At 35.1% G+C, this 25,113-nt stretch overlaps 2 protein-coding genes across 2 annotated transcripts in view; one reads left to right on the top strand and one right to left on the bottom strand.

Annotated features, from left to right (window-relative positions):
• Positions 1 to 25,113, bottom strand: part of LOC115980154 (TMV resistance protein N-like) — a 103,213-nt gene that overhangs the window by 59,699 nt on the left and 18,401 nt on the right. The window lies entirely within an intron of this gene.
• Positions 16,681 to 19,065, top strand: LOC115979944 (phosphoglycerate mutase-like protein AT74). The gene is made up of 2 exons (XM_031102070.1): positions 16,681 to 17,203; positions 18,334 to 19,065. The coding sequence occupies exons 1-2, from the start codon at positions 16,741 to 16,743 to the stop codon at positions 18,756 to 18,758; spliced, it is 888 nt and encodes a 295-aa protein (XP_030957930.1). The 5' UTR covers positions 16,681 to 16,740; the 3' UTR covers positions 18,759 to 19,065.

The raw sequence follows: 25,113 nt of genomic DNA, 5'->3' as shown, positions 1-25,113 counted from the left end.
CCAAGGTCTTGCATGGTCCACGGACTCAAACCTATGGGGAAACCAAATACAAAAAAACAAATCTCATAAGCTTTGGACAGAACCAAGGTCTTACATGGTCCTCGGACTCAAACCTATGGGGAAACCAAGTACAAGAGATCAATATCAAAAGTTTTGGACAGAACCAAGGTCTTGCATGGTCCACGGACTCAAACCTATGGGGAAACCAAATACAAAAAAACAAATCTCATAAGCTTTGGACAGAACCAAGGTCTTGCATGGCCCTCGGACTCAAACCTATGGGGAAACCAAGTACAAGAGATCAATATCAAAAGTTTTGGACAGAACCAAGGTCTTGCATGGTCCACGGACTCAAACCTATGGGGAAACCAAATACAAAAAAACAAATCTCATAAGCTTTGGACAGAACCAAGGTCTTGCATGGTCCTCGGACTCAAACCTATGGGGAAACCAAGTACAAGAGATCAATATCAAAAGTTTTGGACAGAACCAAGGTCTTGCATGGTCCACGGACTCAAACCTATGGGGAAACCAAATACAAAAAAACAAATCTCAATAAGCTTTGGACAGAACCAAAGCCTTGCATGGTCCTCGGACTCAAGCCTATGGGGAAACCAAGTACATAAACAGATCATAAGTTTTGGACAGAACCAAGGCCTTGCATGGTCCACGGACTCAAGCCTATGGGGAAACCAAGTACATAGAAAGATCATAAGTTTTGGACAGAACCAAGGCCTTGCATGGTCCTCGGACTCAAGCCTATGGGGAAACCAAGTACATAGAAAGATCATAAGTTTTGGACAGAACCAAGGCCTTGCATGGTTCCATGGACTCAAACCTGTGGGGAAACCAAGTACAAAAAAACAAATCTCATAAGCTTTGGACAGAACCAAGGTCTTGCATGGTCCTCGGACTCAAGCCTATGGGGAAACCAAGTACAAGAGATCAAAATCAAAAGTTTTGGACAGAACCAAGGCCTTGCATGGTCCACGGACTCAAGCCTGTGGGGAAACCAAATACAAAAAACAAATCTCATAAGTTTTGGACAGAACCAAGGTCTTGCATGGTCCTCGGACTCAAACCTATGGGGAAACCAAGTACAAGAGATCAATATCAAAAGTTTTGGACAGAACCAAGGCCTTGCATGGTCCACGGACTCAAGCCTGTGGGGAAACCAAATACAAAAAACAAATCTCATAAGCTTTGGACAGAACCAAGGTCTTGCATGGTCCTCGGACTCAAACCTATGGGGAAACCAAGTACAAGAGATAAATATCACAAGTTTTGGACAGAACCAAGGTCTTGTTTGGTCCTCGGACTCAAACCTGTAGGAAAACCAACTACTCGTAAGGAAAAACTACAGTACGTAGAATTTGGATTCATCTGAGGAAAACTCTCCACTCACCATTGGGTCAGTTCCCAAATCGCGGGGATTCTCAAGTCTGCTCTTAGATCTGCAGCACCAAGGGAATCGATGCGACATAGGGCAATACGTCACCTGAGAAACGATTTGAGCTCTTTACCCTTCGTCAACTCCTCGGACGGTACTCTCATACTTATCACAGAATATTCAATTGTTATCTTTGCTAGTTTCCTAAGTTAAACTTGCTATGAATTATCGCCGTAATGTTTGGTAGTGTTGGTACATTAGAATTGATTGGATTATGTTTCAAAACTTCCTGCTCTAAGTATCATTGAAGAAACAAACACAGGGAGCACACCCTTTCACAAAATAATGTTGCAAAAAGAGTAGTATTCAAAATAAGTAAGCAAAATTTTCTTTTTTATTAAAACAAAGAAACAGTACAGCATACAACGAAAAGCTGAAATCAACTTGTGATAAAACTTGCTACATGATAGAAAGGAAAGTTACAAGGAAGCAAGAGAAGGCCGAGGAGGTAGCACAGACGAGAGGTTGGCTACTGCTTCGAGGCCTTGTCCCTTCCTCCATGCTTCCGCATGCCCATAGCTCAGGCAGCAAAGGAGCCCAACTTGGGCCCTACGCCGCAGTGGGGAGGATGCAGGTAGCACAGAGGAGAGGTTGGCTACTGCCTCAAGACCTCGTTTCATCCTCTACACTCTCACGTGCCCATAACTCAGGCAGCAAAAGAACCTGACCTCAGGCTAACACCATCTACAAAGAAGGTGCAGGGAGCCGGAAGGTGAGAAGCCCCCGCAAAAATTTGCCTGCTTCAAGGTAGACAGTGCTGATGGTGGAAATTCCTTCTTCGGACATACCAAAAATCTGGCATGACCAGAACCTGCTTCGGATTTTGACTAAAAGCGGGGGAAACACCCTCTCCCCTCTGTCATAAGGGAATATTTCTTTGAATCTATGCCTTCGTTGCCCGTATATCACTCTTCTGAGCCTTAGGAGAACGTGGCGCCTTTGCGGCGGAGAGAGTTTTTCTTCCCCAACCCTCGCCTCGCACATGACTTATGAAGGGAAGAAGCTGAAGGAGGAAGCTGAAGGAGTTGTGCGTAAGAAAGACAATCTGCTCTCCTATTTATTTGAAAAGATGAGGTGATGGCTTTCAACTCACGCAGCGTCCCAAGGAACGCTACAGACAAAATGTCTGTGGCTCGATTTCCAACAAACCTCTGCAACGACAAGACTAAAGGAGCCTCGTGGAGGTGCACCTCGAACATCGGGACACCCAAAAGTACCGCGTGGCCAAAGACTATGGAAATATCTCCTGATCTGTGGGCCCAGCAAATTCGCGGCCCATGCCCGTTCTACATGATGGCCCACGGACTACGGCCCACGCAGGAGAATAATCGCTGCCGAGGACAACCTCCTGCACAGTAGCTTGTGAGATACCTGAGGAGGGGGAACAAACAGAACCAAGGCCTTGCATGGTCCTTGGACTCAAGCCTATGGGGAAACCAAGTATAAAAAATTATTATTATTACAAGTTATGGACAGAACCAAGGCCTTGCATGGTCCTCGGACTCAAGCCTATGGGGAAACCAAGTATAAAAAATCATTATTATTACAAGTTATGGACAGAACCAAGGCCTTGCATGGTCCTCGGACTCAAGCCTATGGGGAAACCAAGTATAAAAAATTATTATTATTACAAGTTATGGACAGAACCAAGGCCTTGCATGGTCCTCGGACTCAAGCCTATGGGGAAACCAATTATAAAAAATTATTATTATTACAAGTTATGGACAGAACTAAGACCTTGCATGGTCCTCGGACTCAAGCCTATGGGGAAACCAAGTATAAAAAATCATTATTATTACAAGTTATGGACAGAACCAAGGCCTTGCATGGTCCTCGGACTCAAGCCTATGGGGAAACCAAGTATAAAAAAATTATATTATTACAAGTTATGGACAGAACCAAGGCCTTGCATGGTCCTCGGACTCAAGCCTATGGGGAAACCAAGTATAAAAAATTATTATTATTACAAGTTATGGACAGAACCAAGGCCTTGCATGGTCCTCAGACTCAAGCCTATGGGGAAACCAAGTATAAAAAATTATTATTATTACAAGTTATGGACAGAACCAAGGCCTTGCATGGTCCTCGGACTCAAGCCTATGGGGAAACCAATTATAAAAAATTATTATTATTACAAGTTATGGACAGAACCAAGGCCTTGCATGGTCCTCGGACTCAAGCCTATGGGGAAACCAAGTATAAAAATTATTATTATTACGAGTTTTGGATAGAAGCAAGGCCTTGTATGGTCCTCGGACCCAAACACGGCATCAAGCCTTCAGTTCTCTCCTCGGCCAGCATGGTAATCATTACTTTTCACTGGTCGGCCTTATTGGGCCAAACACTTCTATTAGAGTTATGGCGACATCTTTTTATTATCAAGTATTTTGATCTTAGTTGTCATCGGTTTAGATACTATCTTATTGAGCCGAGCAGCACTTACAAATATACAAAAACATAAACAGAGTATGCAAAATGAAATAATAAACACTTTTATTAATATGAAAATTATTACAATATACAAAAAAGGGCTCAAACAGGCCTATACAAAAGAAGAACTGCTGAAGCAACGATAACACTCACAGTACAGAGAAGTAAGCAGTCAGGCTTCTTTTAAACTCATCTTCAAGGTCTCTTCAGTCTCTGCCTCAATATTGCTCATATCATGATAAGAACCTTCTTCGGAAAAGGATGAAGAATAAGGGAAAGGAATCGAAGGAGAAGGAAGAAGAATTGAAGGAGAAGGAAATAGTAAGGAAGAAATCAATGAAGAAGATGGAGGAGATGAATGAGGAAGATGGAGGACATGAGTAAAGAAGGAGGAGAAGAAGAGAGAAGGGATGAAAAGAAAGAAAAGGAGCAAAAGAGGGAGAAGGGAAAGCACCAGAGCGGAACTGGTGCTGGGAAGACTATAAGAGGAAGGCGGAGGAGGGCACCAGTGAGCAAAGAGGGGGAGGGACAGAAGCACTTAGCCCCTGCCTCAGCCTTGACTCCTAACACACTGGAGCCATGTTAGGTACGCTCGTGAGGAGCCGGGTGGTGCTGATATTGGGTATTCTCGACTCAGTCACGCCAAGAGTTCGGCGTGATGAGCCCCTACTTCGGATTTTGGCTAAAAGAGAGGCGGGACGGATCTTAAGTCTGCGCCACCCTTGCCCTGATTGAGCCATTTCAAGCTTTATCAGAATATGGTGTCTAGAGAAGGGGCATGATTTCTTCATCATTTGTTGTGATCTCAGAAGAATGGAAGGGAGTTAGTACGAAAGTGATGGCCTCCTGCTTGCCTTCTTATAGGAGGAGCAGAACGGATGGCATTAAATGCATTCAACTTTCCCAAAGAATCTGAAGAAAAAAGAGGCGTCCGTTCCACTTCTCCACCTTATCAAATGAGCCGCCGGATATAAATGAGCCTCGTTAAGGGGATTCATTAAGGGCGCGTCTGGGACATCCAAGCGGCAGGAGCAGATTCCGAGCGGATTAAAAGGAATCCCTCAAAAACCGCCTAACTTCCTGGGAAACCGCTCACATAAATGCGGGATCAAGCTAAATGGGCCATATTAAGGGCCCGGGTTTGCCAAAACCCTCCTTTCCAACCCGGAATTCGGATAGAAGGGTTTTGAGGGGCTATTGTGGGGCCCAACAATTCGTGGACCAGGCCCATTTGCCCTTAGAGAGTCCGAGGGCCCAATCCGAGGAGAACTGTGGCCCAAGCTCCATGACGCAGAGCACAGACCAATTTTGGGAGGCAGCCGAGGACAGTTTAGTCCTCGGCAGGCCCATAATCCCCCAGAATAAAGGGATAAATTCGTAAGGAAATCCAAAATACCTTGGGGCGATTACCCTAACTACCCTTTTGGATAAGGCCCAGCGCCTGACAGAGCCGTACTCTACAGCTTTATCAAGTCATCCCCAACAATTCCGGGATTAGACTGATGGGACAAATGTCAGTATTTGTAAAGACTGACTCTACACGTGGACGAAGGACAGCGAATGTACGCTAGTATAAAAGGAGAAGTAAGTGAATCTAGTAGAGGGGGCGGAGAAAAAAGAATGCTCCAGGGGTGGAAACATCCTAATAGCACATATTGATCACAAAGGAAACCCGCCGCCGGGAAACCAGGAAGGGCCTCAATGGTCCTCGGATCAAGTCCGAGGAGCCTAATTTCATTGAACGCCGAGCCGTAGGGCTTAAACATCCAAGCCTAACTCCTTTTCCTCTGAGATCAGGACCGGACCATCGCCCCGTGACCAAGCCCAAGCTTTTCAAGCCCACTCTCTACAAATCGTATTGTGAGGGATCTTTCTCGCGTGAACCCAAAAATGTTAACGGGCCGCGAAGGAATCGTGTCCTTACAATTATCTATTTTACATTTTATTTTATTTAAATAATAATTTTTTATTTAGTTTAAATGAATATGATGAGAGTATGAGGTGAGGGAAAAAACTTTTAAAATAATGAAATACAAAGCTACAATAACAATGCCTATTTATATGGTTATTATAGCAACTTTGGAAATTTACATATCTTTAACTTAACAGATGTGGGTAATTTTGGATTTTGGATGTGTAAAATTGAGCCATTTTTTCTATTTTTCATTATCTGATGCATTTTGTGCTTGACTTTGCTATTACTTACAAAGATTTTATATATTTTTTTGAGATGGTGACAACTTGGTTTTGTATTTTTTTTTTTTTTTTTGAGATGGTGAGAACTTGCAAGTTAGACACCTTTTTTGACATGGAATGCAGACTTTTAAATGATAGTATCAATGATCAAACAAGCAAACACAAAAGATGCAAACAGGCCTATTTTGCACTATGTTGGCATTACTTTCTTTACATTTTTGGACAGAAAATTACACTTCAATTGGTTAGATGCAAACAAGCTAAGTAATGAGCTATCCAGGTTGGAAGGTTGTTGCCAACAAGTCATGCTAGAAAGAGTGAGGAGTGGTGTTAGAATTATGTGTTTAAATGATTAAATTTACAATTTCTCATGAGCTTAAGCTTTTGGGAGAATTGTAATTTAAAATATCCAAGTTCTTACTTCTTACAACTGGAAAATAAAAACTTTCGTAAAAGATCAAAAATAAGAAAAAAAAAATTTGAGGGCCAATCAACAGACTCATAAGATTATGATCACAAGATTTAGATTGAAGAAAACTTTAATAAGACCACAAAATTGAACATGGTATTCTAATTTTTCTCAAGAAAAATATATGCTAGTTATAACCTAGAAAGAGTGGTCATTTTTATTTAGGGAATTCAGAACAAATCTGACACATTTGCATAGAACCCTAATAAGGAACAAACTGCAACATGAGAACATAATTGTTTCATTTGATAAGGCCATTACCTAGTGATGGTCCAGCCGAAACCTAGAAAGGCTATTAGCTTTGGAACTTTTACAAGAAGTGGCCACTCTAAACTCATGTATGATGCATCCCCACTTGACAACCAAGACTATACCATCATACCAGACAATGACCCCAAACAAAACATAACCTAGTTTATAGATGTAATAATAAAACTATGCTCACCATGACATAGAAAAGTAGGAGGGAAAGACCATAACAAACTTCCGACTGCTCTGATTTTGCAGATATTTTAAAGTGCCCAATGAATTCAGCAACCCAAAGAAAGATCTCAAAAAACTCAATGGGAAGTTGATATACATAAAGAAGGATGATATTCAAGCCTGCATACAACAAAAATGCCTCCACCACCTTCATTCCAGTATGGAAAAATTTAAATCAGTAAAAAGATTGGCATTTTCTGCTTAGTAGAATGACTAGTAGAAAGATTGACATTTGATGTAAACTATAATGCTTACCAGAAGAGACCTAGAAAATTGCTTGTTAAAGACCAATCAACAAGTCCAATGCTGCTACAAATGAGAAATGGAAAAGAGACCCAAGATGGGTGACTGATTCGTGTGACTAGCTGTACAAAGTGCAACAATAAGCAGCATAAAACCCTGAGGTGAGAACCTTCAATGCAACAAAGCAAGAAAATAGTCCAAATTCAACATCCAAGTCATACTTATATTGTAAAAGGGAAATCAATACTCAATTCTAGTCAAGTGTGACCCATCACCCAGACCTAATGAGAGAAATTCTACTTCATTGAATTCAAGTGATCCTAGGATTGATGCAAATTAAATCATAGATGCTTGACCACCCCAAATGTTTAACTAATCTACCTCAAAGTTCTCTCCATATATGCTTTTATAAATACGGCTCTAGAGGCATCAAACCCAATGCTCCCTTTGTTTTCTTTTCTATTGAGCTCAACTAAATGGAATGCAGCATTGACTGAGAAACCCAAACAAGCTTCTAATTCGACCCATTTACCTACTCAAGCATAACATTTCATTGAAACACATATATGCTTTCACATATACTAGCATTATTAGTTTAAAAAACTTCCAAGTTCATACACTTCAAACAATCTTAATGTGACACTTCCTTTCTAGATTGAAAGTATATTTAGCTAAGTAATTCCTAAAGCAATCCACATTGAACTTCCTAAAAAATTACAAAACATCATATTATAAATTACAAAAAATAATTCTTGTAAGACTAAAAACATTGAATACCTGTCAACAGCAGCATAGGCAGTACGAATTCACTGAGGAACCTTCCCATTACAACCTCTTTCAACAATAAGACTTCAGAATCATTTGAATTGCATCATCTCCATCTATGATAATACTACAAATTCATCACTTTTCATTGAGTCTATGATCGAAATAAACAAAACCCATTTGAGGAAGAAACAAATTAGGCCCCAACAACTTATGATAATGACCTTTTCCATAGCAACCTCAATTTTACTGGTTTCTTCCTTATCTTGCTTGAAGTTCTTCCTGGTTTGTTAATAACAGACAATTACACATAAAATGGCAAATGGGTTCGTTGAGTTACAATTAACAACAATATCCATATCAAGAATCAATAAAATCCTTTTCTTTTACACCAATTTGGGAACATAACGCAGAAATTCGAATTAAATTGGGGCTTGCCTTGTGAAAGAAGTTAGAAGGAGCATATGGTTGATTCAAGTGGGAATTAGATTGGAGCTTTTTGGGGTTGAATTCGAGCTAGAAAGAAGATGAGACGCACCCTTATCCGATCTCGCTTGACCTTGTTGTCACACCTAGATATAAGAGTGATAGTTATATATTGCACAGAACACAGTTGAAATTGTGTTTTTAATTAAAATTGTGATTTTACAATTATAACTAAAATTGGTTGTCCTGTGTGTGGTGGTGTATAAAAATGTGTGTAACAATATTTAAGTATATATACACACGCTTTAAACAATTCCACATCATTACATTGATTTGGTGGGACCCTTTTCAAGCCAATGGTACAACTCTGGTAATAGTTTTAAAATACTTGATGACAATTCAGTTGCGTTCTATACAAGAAATATACCCCCAACAAAAAAGGTTAAGCTTGTTTAACAAGGAAATAAACCAAGTTTAAACATGTAATATAGTTTGTTGATGAGATTGAACTCAAGTTTAACTTATGTTTGAAATAAAATGAAAGAAATAATTCTAAACTTTTAATCCTTGGCTCAAACCATTTACAATCTTAGCCGGAAGTGGACATCAATAGGATTGACCAAGGTGATCAGTACAAAAAAGGGGAATCAACGAAGGTTGGTGTGGCATCTAGGTTTGGCATTTCAAAATCGATCAAAATCACATCACACTAAGCCTTATATGTAATAGATATAATTGTATTTTATATATTAAAAAATAATGAACTTTTACAAATGATGTTGTAGTTTTAACCGCCAACAAAACCCAATCCATGCACACTTGTGGTCATTTTTGTTTAAATAAGTTATTAATCATTAAACTCCCACATGTTTTTTTTTTTTTATAAATAAAATAAGTTAGTATGTTATATTGTCATTTGTGTATATATGTGGAAGAATGTATAAATTTGACTCACCCAGGAAGGTAGCCTTGTAGTAAGAAGTTCTTGTGACTTATCACATTTGCAAGTTTGAAACTATGGGTTTGAGTAATGGCAAGTCCTAGTGAACAGGTGATTCCACAGTATAATGCTATGAGGTGGTTTAAGTGGTGCATAGTGACCGGCAAGACCTTTTGTTTCTTCCATTAATTTTTTTTTTTTTTAATTATGAAATAATAACTCTATTATCCTCACTCCGAGACAATATTCATCCATATAGAATTTAACGTTTGAGTAGCCATTTGGCTCATATCATCTCTAATCTTTATTTATTAATTTTGGTGGCTTATTTCTAATCTTTTTTGGGCTTAGCTTGAAGAAGAATGTCTGAGAAGCACGTACTTACCAATTAGCAAGTACTCAATCACATTTCATTAGCACGGGGAAGTAAGAATAAGGTGAAACGTTAAAATGAGAAAATTCTCGACCTGTCACAAGCTAACACGTCATATTACAAAGTCCAAAAAGTATGACCAATTACAAAGTGCCACATGCTACTATTGGGTTCTACTATAGCTATTCAAAAACCAACAAAAATTTGTCAAGTACCACTGAAACAAAAACTTAAAAAGCAAGCAAAAGCTAATCACATATTGACATGTGTTATTAATGACATAAGCAATTCACTCGAATCCTGACATGTGTCATCTTGAAAATTAAGGCATTTTGGCCAATCAAATGATGCCCCGTGTCTTGGAGAAAAAATCATAAAACTCCTTCATTCAGATTGTGATATGTGTCACGAATTAGATTTTGCCATGTGTAACTTGACCACCCACAAACTCCTATAAATGGAAGCCATCCTAAGGTATTTGTTTCTACACCAAGACACACACCAAGACATCAAGGAAGATATCCACACCACAAGCAGCATCAAGAAGTACATAAGTTTTGCTGGAATCAAACCCTAAAGCCTCCAAGAACTTTATTTAAAAAAAAAAAATCTTAAATTTTGCTTGATGCTTGGAGTTTGCAACTAATTTCTTTGTATCATATGCAGTCTTGACAAAAATTGGGCTAGAAGACGAGGTCACTATAATTTATATAGACAAAACTTAGATACAGTATTTTAGGTGCTGTTTCTTATATTCTATTTTTAAAATTTAGCCATATGACTACTTAATTAAAAAATACACTTTCACCACATGAGTCCACATGACATCTTAAAAAGAGAATCTAAAAAATAATACATAAATACTGTATCTAAGTCTTACTCTTTTCATATAACCAAACTAATATATATATATATATATATATATAAAATCACAAAAAGCAAAGAAAGAAGCAACAATAGTTCGTGGAAGCTTTATATACCTAACACATCCATAAAAGAAGAAGAGTAGGTGCTAGTTGGCTTCTACGTATATAAAGACAAAACAAAACCTTTCTAGAAAGATGAGTTTAACAAGTTATAACATTCTTTGTCATCCTTTTTTTTTTTTTTTTTTTTTGGGTTAAATTTCTTTGCCATCATTGATAGTGAAGGAGAGAGATAAGATTTTTTTTGTTTTATTATTTCCTTTAATAGTTTTATTTTAACATGTTGTGTACTGTTCAGATGGGGAATTTTTTTCCATTATTTTAAGAGTTTTTTTTTTTTTTTAATAAGATAGAAATTCTACTTTAATCTATTCTAAATGTATATATGTGTAAAGTTCTCTTTTAAAAACTTGAATCCCAACCCTTACCCTTCACACCTCACAAACACTTATACTTATAGAATAACTATTGCATCAAGGGTATGTGGTTGCACATAAATTAAATATTTACGAGATAAAAAATTGTTTTTGCATCCCATAAAAAAAAAAAAGGGCTGGCAAGATGGGCCTTTTGTGACTAGTTTAATGAATCTGTTATTAGGCATTGGACTTTTCATAATAGGGTTGTAAATGGTTCGATTTTTTCCCAATTCTATAGTTATAAGGGAAGGGCGATTTAAACTTTGGATTATTTCGTTGGAAACACTAGGAGATATTAACTAGTCAAGCGACAAGACTCTTGCCTTATTCTTTTGATTTTGTTTGTGCATTTGAATTTTCAACTTATATGCAAAAATAAAATAAAGAAAAAGAAAAATCCTTCTTGGTTGAATTGAACCAAAGATCCCACATAGTGTGTATGCCGTATGCCATGGCCCATGGTATAGATATTGTGGGAACATATATAATAATTAATTAAGTTTTTTTTTTTTAATATATTTGTATTGAACATGTAAGAAACAAAATAAATTTAAAAAAAAAAAAAAATCAAAAACTAGCTTTTGGACACACATAAATAGTAACTTAGGCTGCATTTGTTTCACCTAAAAACACTTTCAGGAAATATTTTACACCCTTGTGTGTGTTTGGCAACTATGGAAAATACGATCAATGGAAAATCATTTACTCTTTGACTGGAAAATAAGCCATTTTGAGCGTAAAATCATTTACGCTTTGATTTTACCTTCAAACAATTTCCGGAAACCACACCTAAAGAGAGAGAGCTCGAGCACACTCCTCACACGATCCAAAACCCATCTCCAAGCTCACCTTAACCAAGCTCCGCCCAGCCCAACCAAGCTTTGACTAGCCCAGATCGTGCTGCCCCACAGTCCAAAACCCATCTCCAAACTTACCTTCAAACCATTTCTAGAAAAAAGAAAAAAAAAAAAAAAAACCCCAAACCAAGAGAGAGAGAGGCCAGTCATTGTCAAAGAGTGAGAGAGAGCCACCCATCGTCAGAGAGAGAGAGAACCTGGTCACCTGAACTTGAGATCGACTCCACCGTCGTCTGGGTCGTGCCTATCACCGTCAATTTGCCCTATTTCTCTCTTCCTCCCTCTACCACCCATGTCACCAATCTACCCTTTTGCTCTTTACCCATGTCGAGCAAACCACCGTAAGACAAGCGACCCACCGTGACCCAGTCACCTCCGCCGCCTCTAGATCAAACCCAGTCGCCTTTCTCTCTCTTCCTTCTTCTCTCAATTTGACTAGATTTGATGAATATTTTTTTGTTGGGTTTTGTTTCTTGTGTTTATCTATTGAGAAATGATATTATATATTTGTTTGGAAACTGAGAAAATGTGAGCATCAAATAGAAAATGTGTTTTCTATAATATTTTCAAGAATAAAACCAAACACCAGAAAATATTTTTCAAAACATTTTTTTAAATGCAACTAAACACTTAAAAATATTTTCATTTCCCAAAAATATTTTCACATGAAAATATTTTACACTGAAACAAATACAGCCTTAACTTAAAGACCATAAAAGCCCCCCCAAATTTTAAGTAATAATTTTTTTTCTTCTAAAAAGTATATATTTTTAGTGCGGAAGAGAGATATGAGTCTTGGATGTCTTGGTTGAATAGGCTATGCAACCAAGTTATAAGGTTATTGACTTTCAAATAAAAATTAAAGGGGCAAAATTGAGTTATATGGTTATTAGCTTTTAAATAAAAATTAAATGGTAAAATTTTGATACAATTCTTTAGATATTATAAATTTGGCTTCCTAATTAAATTAAATTACATAGTTATATTGAATAATATAGCAAAAATAGTATTATATTGTCAAAAGCCTAATAACTTAACTAGTTGACATCTTCTAGTATTTCTAAATTAGACATTTAGAGTTCAAATCCCTCTCCTCATTGAATTACTAAATAAAAAAGAGGTTTCACTCAAAATTGAAAGCTGTTTAACTATACCATCATCTATTGACTTCACATTCCTTCGCCTTCCTCCAACACAAGCACATTCTCTCTCAATTGAATATGGAATCTAGTTCAGTTGTACCCTCAGGGGTATATAGATTTCTTAAATGTTTTATTACTAAGTCCATGTCGTTTATGGCATTGACTTAATTGAAGTTTATATGTTAAGCAAAGAAATTAAAATTTAAGTGGGTAATTAAATCATTGATTATGAAATTCAAAGATCTAAGATAAATTAAACTAAAAAATATTATCATGATCGATGACATCTCATGCCAGAAGGCTCTAATAAAATTATACATTCGTGTCTAATTATATCTACTAGCCAAGATATATGGAAAGCTTTGACCTCAGCAAGTTAGTTCAACATCTTTAACCAGAAAAAATGGACCTTATTGAAGAGAGCAAAAAAAAAAAAAAAACTTAAATTTTGTAAAATTCTTCTTATATTATATTTTGCTGTTACATTCTTATACGTGAGAGAAAAGTATAATACATCAGGTGTACAAAATATTTTTCCAAAGTTTTTCTTAGGACCTATCCTTGCATAAAAGAGAAGTGTAACACATCAAAGGTACGTAAGAAAATTAGTTTGACAAAAGCAAGGAATATTTCTTTTCTCAATGGGCATGGAATCTTTCAACTTTTCTTAGAATTTTGAAGGTTTAATTTTTATTTTATTTTATGGGTTTTCCTGCTTGAGATGTTGGAAACTCTTTCACACGTAAATATGCGTTCACGTTGCTTTGAATCTGATGCTTAAAAAAAATTGAAATGTTAATGACTTATGGACATTGGATTAGAAACTATTTTTAAAATATTTTTATAGAAAAATGATAAAGTAATTAATTGTGTTGACATCATTTTATATTTCTCATAAAAATTGTGTCAACAATTTCTTAATATAATTTATTAATAATTACCTTAAAGACACCCGTTAACATGACTTGTATAAAAGAAACTAGAGAAAGAAAACATATATATTAGTCTAGTCTCCTGCCAAAAAAGTACTACCATTCAAGCCAACAATACCATTACTAGTTAAATTTGGGGCAATGGATAAGGCTAGAGTGCTCATATCAGATCATTATAGCCATCAAAGAAGCATTCGCTTGGAGAAACTTTTTGTTTATTTAAGAAAAATGTCATACTTTTTTTTTTTTTTTTTTGGTCATTTCAGGTATTATATAAAAAATCTTAGAAGAATTGAACATGAGCCACCCTTATATCACTTTTTTTTTTTTTTTTAATTTTTAATACTAGACTAAGAAATCTACAAAACAGCCCCCATCTTAACACAATAGTATGTAACATTCAATAGAATTTCTACCCCCCTCACCCCCCAAAAAAAAGAAAAAATCATTGAATAGAAAAGAAAAGATAAATAAAGAGAAAGATAGCTAACATTAAAGATTTAAATGACACTTATTTATAAACCAAAAGAGAAGTAATATTTCATATTTTAAAAAAAGTCACAAAAAAAAGTAATATTTTTGAAAAATGCTATATCCACAACATTTTCATAACAAATTATAGGTGACAAGTTATTATTGTTAGGGCAAAAAAGTAATCTTAGTGGTAAGTTTAAATTTGAACTAATAATAACTAATTATCTGTAATTTGTTGTGAAAAATATTGTAAACGTAATCTTTCTCAATATTTTTAAGATAGATGTCTCTCGCCCTCCTCTCCCCAAACCCAAAAAAAAAAAAAAGCCACTTCAAAACTTGTTATCAACCTACTAATTTCTCTCAATGTTACATAGAAGTAACCTTAACTTTCCTTTAAAACATTCTGAATTTGCTATAGCACAAAACACTTTTTTTTTTTTTTTTTTTTTGAGAATGAGCCACAAAACACTTAAAATTAAAGATTCTTGCAATATTATATATCTATAGTTAAAAAATAAAAAATAAAAAACTATCAAGATCAATTTTGAATAAAATGAGGAAGTTGAATTTTTATTTTTTATTTTTTTGTAACAACAATTCTCCTAATAAAAAAAGAACAAGTTAGGTTAGATTTTTCACATTATTTATAACATGGGTAACGATTGTGATTGGGCTAATATAATTTTTCACATAACCTTTGTACGAGTATACTATTTATTTTATTTTATTTTTTTTATGGGGTGTACGAGCATACTATCGACACACTCTTCTCCACATGTTACACTTGATTTACACTATTAGAAAGACAATAAGTTTAACCACATAATTGTTAGGCTAAAAATAAAATAAAAAAATAATTATTGTTCACGTGGCCCAAATCTGGATCAGTGGCCCAAATTTTGATAAGTGTAAGCCTAGCCCAAAAAGCAAAACTTGCATGACCCGTTATAACAAGAGAATATCAGTCAGTTATCCACTAAGTCAGAGTGCAATAGAAGTTACCAAAAAATAAGGAGAAGTGCAGTAACTGTTTTGTCTACTATAAATAAAGATTAAAAGTATTATCACAGGGGACAACAAAAAAAATCTGACAAACTTGATTCACATACCCAGTTAATGGAAGGATAACTTCATGTTTGTAAGTGCGTTTGCCTCACATGAATTATCAAAGTATAGTTTTGTGATTTAACTTAGGTGTTTGTGTGACTTGAATTTTTCTTATTTGTATGAACTTGAATTCTGAATTAAGATATCTATATATTGTGATTACATTGCTTGTTCCCTTATTTTTTTTAGTTGAATATTTTGTACTTTTGAAGTCCTATTAGTTTAGGCAGTGGCAAAGCCCATCAATTTGGTGCTAAGTTTTGTCTAATAAGTAGTTTTTTTTAAGAAAGTTTGTATTCTCACAAACAATAATAAATTTCTTAATATTTGTCACAAGTGTCGATAGAGCATATTGTGATTATTGATAATGTGCAAATTTCTTGACTAGGTGGTTATATGTCTGACTGGGTAGTTTATACAGTGTTTATACAGTAGACAGACCTTTGATGACCACAAATTTTCATACTACAATAACCACCTGAGAGAAGAGAAGTTACAGAGATATATCCATACATCTAACCCCACAAAAATTAACACAACTTACTTCATACTCAAGGTTTTTTTTTTTAAAAAAAAATTCTAAGATCAAATTTTAAATCACAACTTTTATCAAAATTGTCTATAATGCAAACAACAAATTATGAAGAAAATATAATGGGTTTATATGAAAATGATCGGCTATCAATTACAATATATCACGTACGATAGTTGGGACAAAAGTTGTAACAATTTATAGTATTACTAAAATTATTCAAAAATTTTTTTTTGGATAAACTGGAATTACTCAATTAAAAAGCTGTTATAGAGTTGAACATTTTTTTTGATAGGATAGTGTTGAAAATTAAAAGCCAAGGTCCGTCTAGTACGCAAGTTTAAACACATGTTTTCAGTTTTTAAATAACATTACATGTATTTTCACACACTTTTTCACCCACACATATTTCTAAAAAAACTGAAAACTGTTATTTAAATACAAGTACCAAACGGCCCCCAAATTACCTATATATAAATTGAGAGAATCACACTTCTAAGAAAAAAAAAATCCTCCAAAACCCAATTACAACATTTTTCCCACACTTGGATTTTGGATGCGCTTCCAAAAAAAATGCATTCAAATCCAAACCATTCAACATTGTCAGTGCTCCCAAAGCGCATAATCATAATGCGACACGGCGAGTCGAGGGGCAATTTGGACTATTCAGCCTACAGCACAACCCCGGACCACCAAATCCCGCTCACCGACGTGGGCCTGGCCCAGGCCCAAGACGCCGGGGCCCGACTCCGCCACCTCATCTCCACAGCCTCCTCCACGGACTCGTGGCGCGTGCACTTCTACGTGTCCCCATACGCCCGCGCCCAATCGACGCTGAAAGAACTGGGTCGGAGCTTCACGAAGAAACGGATCATAGGGGTCCGAGAAGAGTGTCGGATCCGAGAGCAAGACTTCGGGAACTTCCAGGTGGAAGAGAGGATGAAAGCGACCAAACGAACGCGCCAGATGTTCGGTCGTTTCTTCTATCGTTTCCCTGAAGGCGAGTCCGCTGCTGACGTCTTCGACCGCGTTTCTAGTACGTATTCTGTTTTCTTTCTTCTTCTTTTGTTTTGTGTGTATGCATTTTTTTTAATGGAAAGTCGCATGTTTTGCTAACAAATAAACTGACATGAAAATATAAAAAACATTACGTAACTCAAGGCATTAGGCTAAAACCCCATGTTCAGCTAACTCCTAGAGGTGCATGAATCTTCTTGTTCAAATGATGCTTACACCATTGAATCAAAGATGGGCCAGCCTTCCTCAGTTTCCCATGGCGAACCTCATTTCTATTAGTCCATCTCCCACTGAACATCCATAGAATATACCATAGGAAATCAAAAAAGTTCTGAATGCCGAGGATCATTCATTTCTGTAATGTGTGTGCGCTTTATTTTTTGAAAATGCCAAGGATCAAACTACAAAGTATGCCCATCAGGCCATCACAACTTCTAATACAATGGACTGATCTATGAGTCCAAAATGGTGGACAAGTAGTGCTATAAAATGTTAATAAAACAAAAAAGATTGGCCGGTATACGGTTAAATATTAAACCTTTTACCAAATTATCCAATCTAAATTTTTATTTGAATAAGTTCTAGCTACAGAAACACACAATTAAGAACTTCTTTATAGACTGCCAGAGACTTTCCCTCAAACTTTGAATCAGAGTTTGGCTGGTTAATTAGGTTCTCCGAACTATAATAGTTACATGAAATTACATTGCAAGTGCAATATTCAATTTCTTTTGTTGGAATTACTGTTTGCTTTTGCACATGTGCTATTGGTACTAGACAATTAGATGTAGCTTTAACTGTGGCCTGAATTTGATGCTTCCCAAGTGAGCAAAGTAGCAGCGACAAAATCCGACCTCTTACTCAAAAAAAAAAAAACCCGACCTAACTTGAAATCCTTTAGGGAATGTTCTTTGAGGGATTTGTTTGTTTTGAATTATTATTCCAGTAAAATGGAAATGCCATTCATGTCCTATGCAGTAATTTGCAATACAAGAATTTGTATTGGGTGCTATATAGGGGGGTGGGGGTGGGGGTGGTTGTTGATCGAGCCCTGTCAGTTAGTTGGAAGTATATTCCTGAAAGGAGGAATTATTTTCAAATTTTGTGTCATTGAAATGCGGAATTGAAGTGGGAATTTGAATCTTACAGGTTTTCTTGAATCACTGTGGAGGGACATAGACATGAACAGGCTTCACCATGACCCTTCCCATGACTTGACTCTTATAATCGTCTCACATGGGCTAACCTCACAGGTCTTCCTCATGAAGTGGTTCAAGTGGACTGTTGAGCAATTTGAGCGCCTAAACAATCTTGGGAACTGTGAATTCCGAGTGATGGAATTAGGAGATGGTGGAGAATACAGCTTAGCAATCCATCACACAGAGGAGGAAATGCATGAATGGGGACTTGATGCTGATATGATAGCTGACCAAAAATGGCGAATCAATGCCCACAAGGGTGCATTGAATGGAAATTGTCCCTGGTATCTTGATGCTTTCTTTGACCATCTAGATGACTCGGATGACAATGAAGACAGTGTGGACGAATCCTCAATTGATTCTTCTAGACTCTAGTGTATGTGCATAGGTTGTCCAGAACTTGAATTGGAATTTCTTTCGATTTTCTTGATTGCGTTTTGTGCAGTGTACTTCAAATATTGGAATGGGAAAGTTGACGTTAATTTGGCCGTCAAGCCATGGTGTAAAAATCAAAATTTATTCTTTCAATTTGAGAGTTGGGAAGAAGAAAATCAGTCCAAAACTCTGAAGAATTGTTGTGATATTGGCTTCCTTGTTACAGATTGAACAAAAACAAAGACCACATTCATGGATATTTTGACATACAAAAATTCAAGATCAATTGTAGCGTGATCTTTTTCAATAAACTGGTGCTTCTGAATGTGTAAAAATCTGCTATATTTATCCTACATTGCTAGGTGATGTAAAAAATATAGTGCATTGCATCAATTTGTACAAAAAAATTTTGTCTATTTTAACATAAAAACCTATTTTTTCTTCTATTTTACATAACTACTTTTCAAAAACATTTGCATCGATCAGATTATCTATTTTACATTCTATTTTATTTAAATAATCATATTTTATTTATTTTTTAGGAATATGATGAGAGCATGAAGTGAAAGAAAAAAAATTAAAATAATAAAATACAAAGCTGCAGTAAGTAACTTTACAAATTTACACATCTTTAACTTGACTAATGTGGATAATTTTGGATCTTAGATATGTAAAATTGAATTGTTATTTCATTTTTCATTTTTGGATGCATTTTGTGCTTGATAGAGAATATTCAGCTCTTTACTTATAAAGATTTTGTATTTTGTATTTTTTTTTAAGAAGATGAGAACTTGCACGTTGGACACCTTTTTTGACATGGAATGTGACATATTTGAATCATTGAATGCAGACTTTTAAATGATAGCATCAATGATCAAACAAGCAAATACAAAAGATGCAAAAAAGCCTAGTTTGCACTATGTTGGCATTACTTTCTTTGCATTTTTGGATAGAGAATTACACTTCAATTGATCAGATGCAAAAAAACCGAGTAATGAGCTATCCAAATTGGAAGTTGTTACCAACCAGTCAAGCTAAGTTATTGCCTTTGAAACGTATTTCCTAATTTGCACCCATCACATTAGTGTTCTTCTAGTTTAAATGGAAAGTTAATGTTAACTAGGTGATAGTTAGCCTAAAAAACCATCAATAAGTTCTAATAGTTGATTTTTTTTTTTTTTTTTTTTTTTTGAAACCAAGTTCTAATAGTTGATTCAGATAATAGTTTAGGTGACAACGATTACTTGAATGACATATGAAATTTTTGATATCTTGTGCACTATGCCTGATACTATATATTGTACTGACATCTTGTGGACTATGCCTGGAACTTTAACAAAAAATTGTTTGGAGTTTCTGTCAAATTTAAAATAGGATTAAAATATAAGTCCGTTTAATTTGTAATTAGAACAAATAATTGTGATATTTTTTTTTTTTTTTATAATGAATAAAGTATGAGTACTGAGAATTGTTGGGCTGCGTAAGCTTTAAAAAAAAAAAAATTAATAAATAAAGAATGAGAATTGAGAATAGTTGGGCTGTATAAGCTGCAAAAAGAACTAGATTTTGAAAATAAATATCTTGAACACTAATGTTAGTTTCCTAAAAATGGATTATCATTTAGAAGCAATCCAAGTCTCCCACAAGAAAATTTCTGATTTTTTTTTCTTAAGCATATCCAAATGAAAAACATGAGCTAAATTAGTAATTGAGTTTCAATTAAACTCTATAAAGCAAAAGGATATAGTTATCTATTTTTCGTGATATGATATTAATTTATTTTTATGATATGTTTTAGCCAAGTTTTCACACCATGTGCATTCCATTTTGTTATTAGTTTCCTCCATTATTTTAATAAATTTTCATATAGAAAGATAATTTATTAATTTTTTCAAATATTTCAATAATTTTCCTTACAAAAATGGTAATATTCTGTGTTCTAATTTAAAGGTAAAATCACAAAACCAAAAGATAATTAAAGTAGTTTAGTGATATGATCATACTAAATGTATTTACAAATTTGAGAATTGTATGATATAGTAAGTTCCATGCTTACTCAAGAATGCAAATATCCTTTAAAAAAAAAAAGAAAAAAAAAAAAGAATGCAAATGTTGTTTTGATAAAATCAAAATGCAAATGTCCTTCAATTATTTTCTTTTACTTTTTTTTATGGGATTTTCTTTACATTCTTGACTGTGTGTTAATATATATTTTTTTGTTGGGTATGTTTTAAAATTTAAGCCCATGATATTTTGTTGTAAAGCCCAAGCCCATGCTCTAGAATTTTCCTTGGTTGGCGTGGGAATTTTTGGCAACAAACAAAATCTTCAATCTTCTCATATTTCCTTATAAAATAATCAGCCGCACCTTCCCATGATTTGCAGAAAATACATAGTGGCTTGTAACATCAATGGAAAAGAAAATTCCTTTGTTTTTGCCTTTTCCTTTTTCACTCTAATCATCTTTAGCTACTTCCTTTTTTTTAGAACTCTAACGCTCTGTTTGTTTCAACAATGATATTTTCTAGAAAATGAATCATTTTTCAAAAATTATTTTCTATAAAACTATCTCATTTTCCAATGTTTGGTAGCAATTTTAAATAAGTTGAAAAACAATTTCTTAACTTCCCTTATTTAGCTTGTGAGATAAAGTTGTTTTCCAAAAAAATTTAATGGAAAACAATGTCTAAAAATAAGCCATACTTTTTATGTTGACTAAAGATAGTTTTCCTTTAACTCATCTTTTTTTATGCTACCAAACACTGGAAAACACAGAAAACTATCTTTACACAAGATTTTCCATCGAAACAAACGAAAAGTAAGACTATCAAAAATTCAGCATATATGATATTAGTTAAATATATATATATATATATATATATATAAATTACTTTTGGTACTCTAGCTACTTTGTTTTTGTTGAAAATTTTCTCTTGGGCATTTGTGACAAATTCAAAACTCTGTTTTGGTACTCTAGCTACTTTGTTTTTGCTGAAAATTTCTCTTGGGCATTTGTGACGAGTTCGAAACTCTGTTTGTGATTGCACATTAACAGAGTTGCCGTTGTATCGACTGATTCATTCCAATGGGGGCGAAATCGCTTCTTAAGGACAGTGGATTTAGTTCCATGTCTCCACGATAAGTTTTACTTAATCCTTAATTTTATACGCTTTTGTACTTGTCTATTTTGCTTATAAGTTAATTTGAGCATATCTTGTTTTTTTGATATATTATTGATATTGCTTTGTAACTTTGTTAATCAATTTGGACAATTTTCCAAACTATATACTTCCAACAATCTTAAGAAGCGATTTATGTTCTTATTGATTAACAAAATGTATGATGTTCCTAATATTGTCTTAGAATCTGAGGCAGCACTTGTTTCGGAAATGAAGTTAGTCAATAACATAACTGATTGGGTAGTGGATACTGGGGCTACTAGGCACATTTGCTTCAACAAGGAGTTATTTCTTAATTATGAGGAAGTAATAGATGAAGAGAATGCTTATTTGGGAGACTCTAGTACTGCAAGAGTTGCTGGAAGGGGAAAGGTACTTTTGAAATTTACTTCAGGTAAGTCTTTAGGCTTGCACTCTGTTCTTCATGTTCCTAACATGTTTAGAAATTTAGTGTCTGGGTTCTTGCTCAATAAGGTAGGCCTAAAAATTGTTTTTGAATCTAATAAGATCGTTCTTAGTCAAAATGGTGATTTTGTGGGCAATGGATTTTGTCATGAAGGCTTATTTGTGCTTGAAACTGATTGTGAGAACATGAATCTATCTAGTAACTCTTTTGCTTATATTGTTGAATCTTTGGATCTTTGGCATGGTAGGCTAGGGCATGTGAATGTTGCAGCCATCAAAAGAATGAAACAAATGAACCTAATACCAAACTTAACTAGTTTAGAGCATTCAAAGTGTGAAATATGTGTAGAAGCAAAACATTTCAAAAAGCCTTTCAAAACTGCTGAAAGGAGCTCTGAACTTTTAGAACTCATTCATAGTGACTTAGGAGACTTCAAAAATTATACGAGTAGAGGAGGTAAAAAATATTATATGACATTTATAGATGACTACTCTAGATATACAAGAGTATACCTCTTAAGTAGTAAAGATGAAGCTGAAAACATGTTCATAAAATTTAAAACGGAAGTTGAAAATCAAAAAAAATAAGAAAATTAAAAGGATTAGGTCTGATAGAGGAGGAGAATATGGTTCAGCTTTGTTTTAAAAATTTTGTGAAGAAAATGGTATTATTCATGAAGTCACTGCACCTCGTACACCTAAACGAAATGGAATAGCTAAGAGGAAAAATAGAACCCTAAAGGATATGATGAATGCCATGCTTATTAGCTCTAGTCTTCCTTCCAACATGTGGGGGGAGGCTATCCTTTTTGCATGTCATGTATTAAACAGGATCCCACATAAAAAGATTAGAAAAACTCCATATGAACTATGAGAAGGACGTGCACCAAACTTAGGGTATTTGAAGGTGTGGGGTTGTTTGGCAAAAGTTGGAATTCCTGAACCACATAAAGAAAAGATAGGTCCTAAAATCAAGGATAGTGTCTTCATAGGATATGGACAAAATAGTCTTGCCTATAGGTGCTTAGTTTTGGAGACTAACACCATAATGGAGACTAGGGATGCTAATTTCTTTGAGCATATTTTTCCCAAGAAGAGAATGAGACTCACTAATGAGTCCTCATCAGTCATATCCCAAGTGAGATCAAGTTCAAACTTAGATGAAAACCACTTAACACAAGAGTTAAGACGTAGTAAAAGACCTAAAAACGGAACCAACTTTGGGCTTGACTTTATCACTACCTTTCTCAATGAAGATGACCCAAAAACTTATCAAGAGGCCATGAAATCAGTAGATGCAACTTTTTGGAAGGATGCAATCCATAGTGAGTTAGAATCAATTATGGCTAACCATTCATGAGAATTAGTTGAACTCCTTAGAGGATGCAAAACGATTGGTTGCAAATGGGTGGTTGCAAATGGGTGTTTAAAAAAAAAAATTAAAAGCAGATGGGTCCATAGACAAATTCAAAGCTAAACTAGTGGCAAAAGGGTATACTCAAAAGAAGGGATAGATTACTTTGACACTTATTCACCGGTGACAAGATTAACTACAATTAGGATTCTGATTGCTATGGCCTCAATACATAAATTGATTGTTCACCAAATGGATGTCAAAACAACATTTTTAAATGGTGATTTAGATGTAAAAATTTACATGGACCAACCAGAGGGTTTTGTGGTTCAAGGACAAGAAAGTAAAGTGTGTAAACTTAGAAAATCATTATATGGTTTGAAACAAGCTCCTAAACAATGGCATGAAAAATTTGATAACACTTTAATTTCTAATGGATTTGTTGTGAACAAATCTAATAGACGTGTGTATAATAAATTCTCTGGTGATAGTGGCGTTATCATATGCCTATATGTGGATGACATGTTAATTTTAGGAACTGACATGGATGTTGTAAAAAGTACTAAAGATCTCTTATCTTCAAACTTTGATATGAAAGACCTTGGAGAGGCTGATGTAATTTTGGGAATAAAAATCATAAGGAATAGTGAAAGGATTACACTTTCCCAATCACACTATGTTGAGAAAGTACTTAAAAAATTCAATCATTTTGATTGTGACCCTGTGAGAACTCCATATGACCCAAGCATACATTTAAAGAAAAATAGAGGGTCTCCTGTTGCACAATCTGAGTATGCTAAAATTATTGGTAGTGTGATGTTTCTAATGAATTGTACACTGATATTGCATATGTTGTTAGTAGACTTAGTAGATATACACATAATCTTGCCTATGAACATTGGAATACACTAACTTGTCTCTTGAGATATTTGAAAGGCACCATGAATTTGGACCTTACATATATAGGTTGTCCAATAGTATTAGAAGGCTATTGTGATGCAAACTAGATATTAGATAATGTGTGACCAACTTCACTAGTGGTTATGTTTTCACCCTAGGTGGAGGAGCTATATCTTGGAAGTCTTCTAAACAAACCTGTAATGCTAGATCAACTATAGAGTCTGAGTTTGTTGCTTTAGAAAAGGCAAGTACTGAATCTGAGTGGCTTAGAAATTTACTTGCTGATATACCAAAATGGGTAAGCCATTACCATCAATATCATTGCATTGTGATTCCCAAGCTGCAATTGGATGTGCAAGAAATAAAATTTATAATGGGAAGAAGAGGCATATACGCCTAAGACACAATATAGTGCGGCAACTCATAAGCAATGGTGTAATTGCCATAGAGTTTGTACGGTCAGAAAAGAATCTTGCGGATCCTCTAACCAAAGAGCTAACTAAACAATTGGTCTATG

Source organism: Quercus lobata, chromosome 3, assembly GCF_001633185.2.
Source record: "Quercus lobata isolate SW786 chromosome 3, ValleyOak3.0 Primary Assembly, whole genome shotgun sequence".
NCBI classification, from domain to species: domain Eukaryota; kingdom Viridiplantae; phylum Streptophyta; class Magnoliopsida; order Fagales; family Fagaceae; genus Quercus; species Quercus lobata.
The sequence above is the reverse complement of the archived record's forward strand: the minus strand, read 5'-3'. Positions and strand labels throughout refer to the sequence as shown.

Excerpts from the sequence above, each read along its gene's own strand:
- LOC115979944 (XM_031102070.1), top strand. The coding sequence starts at position 16,741 with ATGCATTCAAATCCAAACCATTCAACATTGTCAGTGCTCCCAAAGCGC. Across the intron at positions 17,204-18,333 it reads CGTCTTCGACCGCGTTTCTA|GTTTTCTTGAATCACTGTGG; the intron begins GTACGTATTCTG and ends TGAATCTTACAG.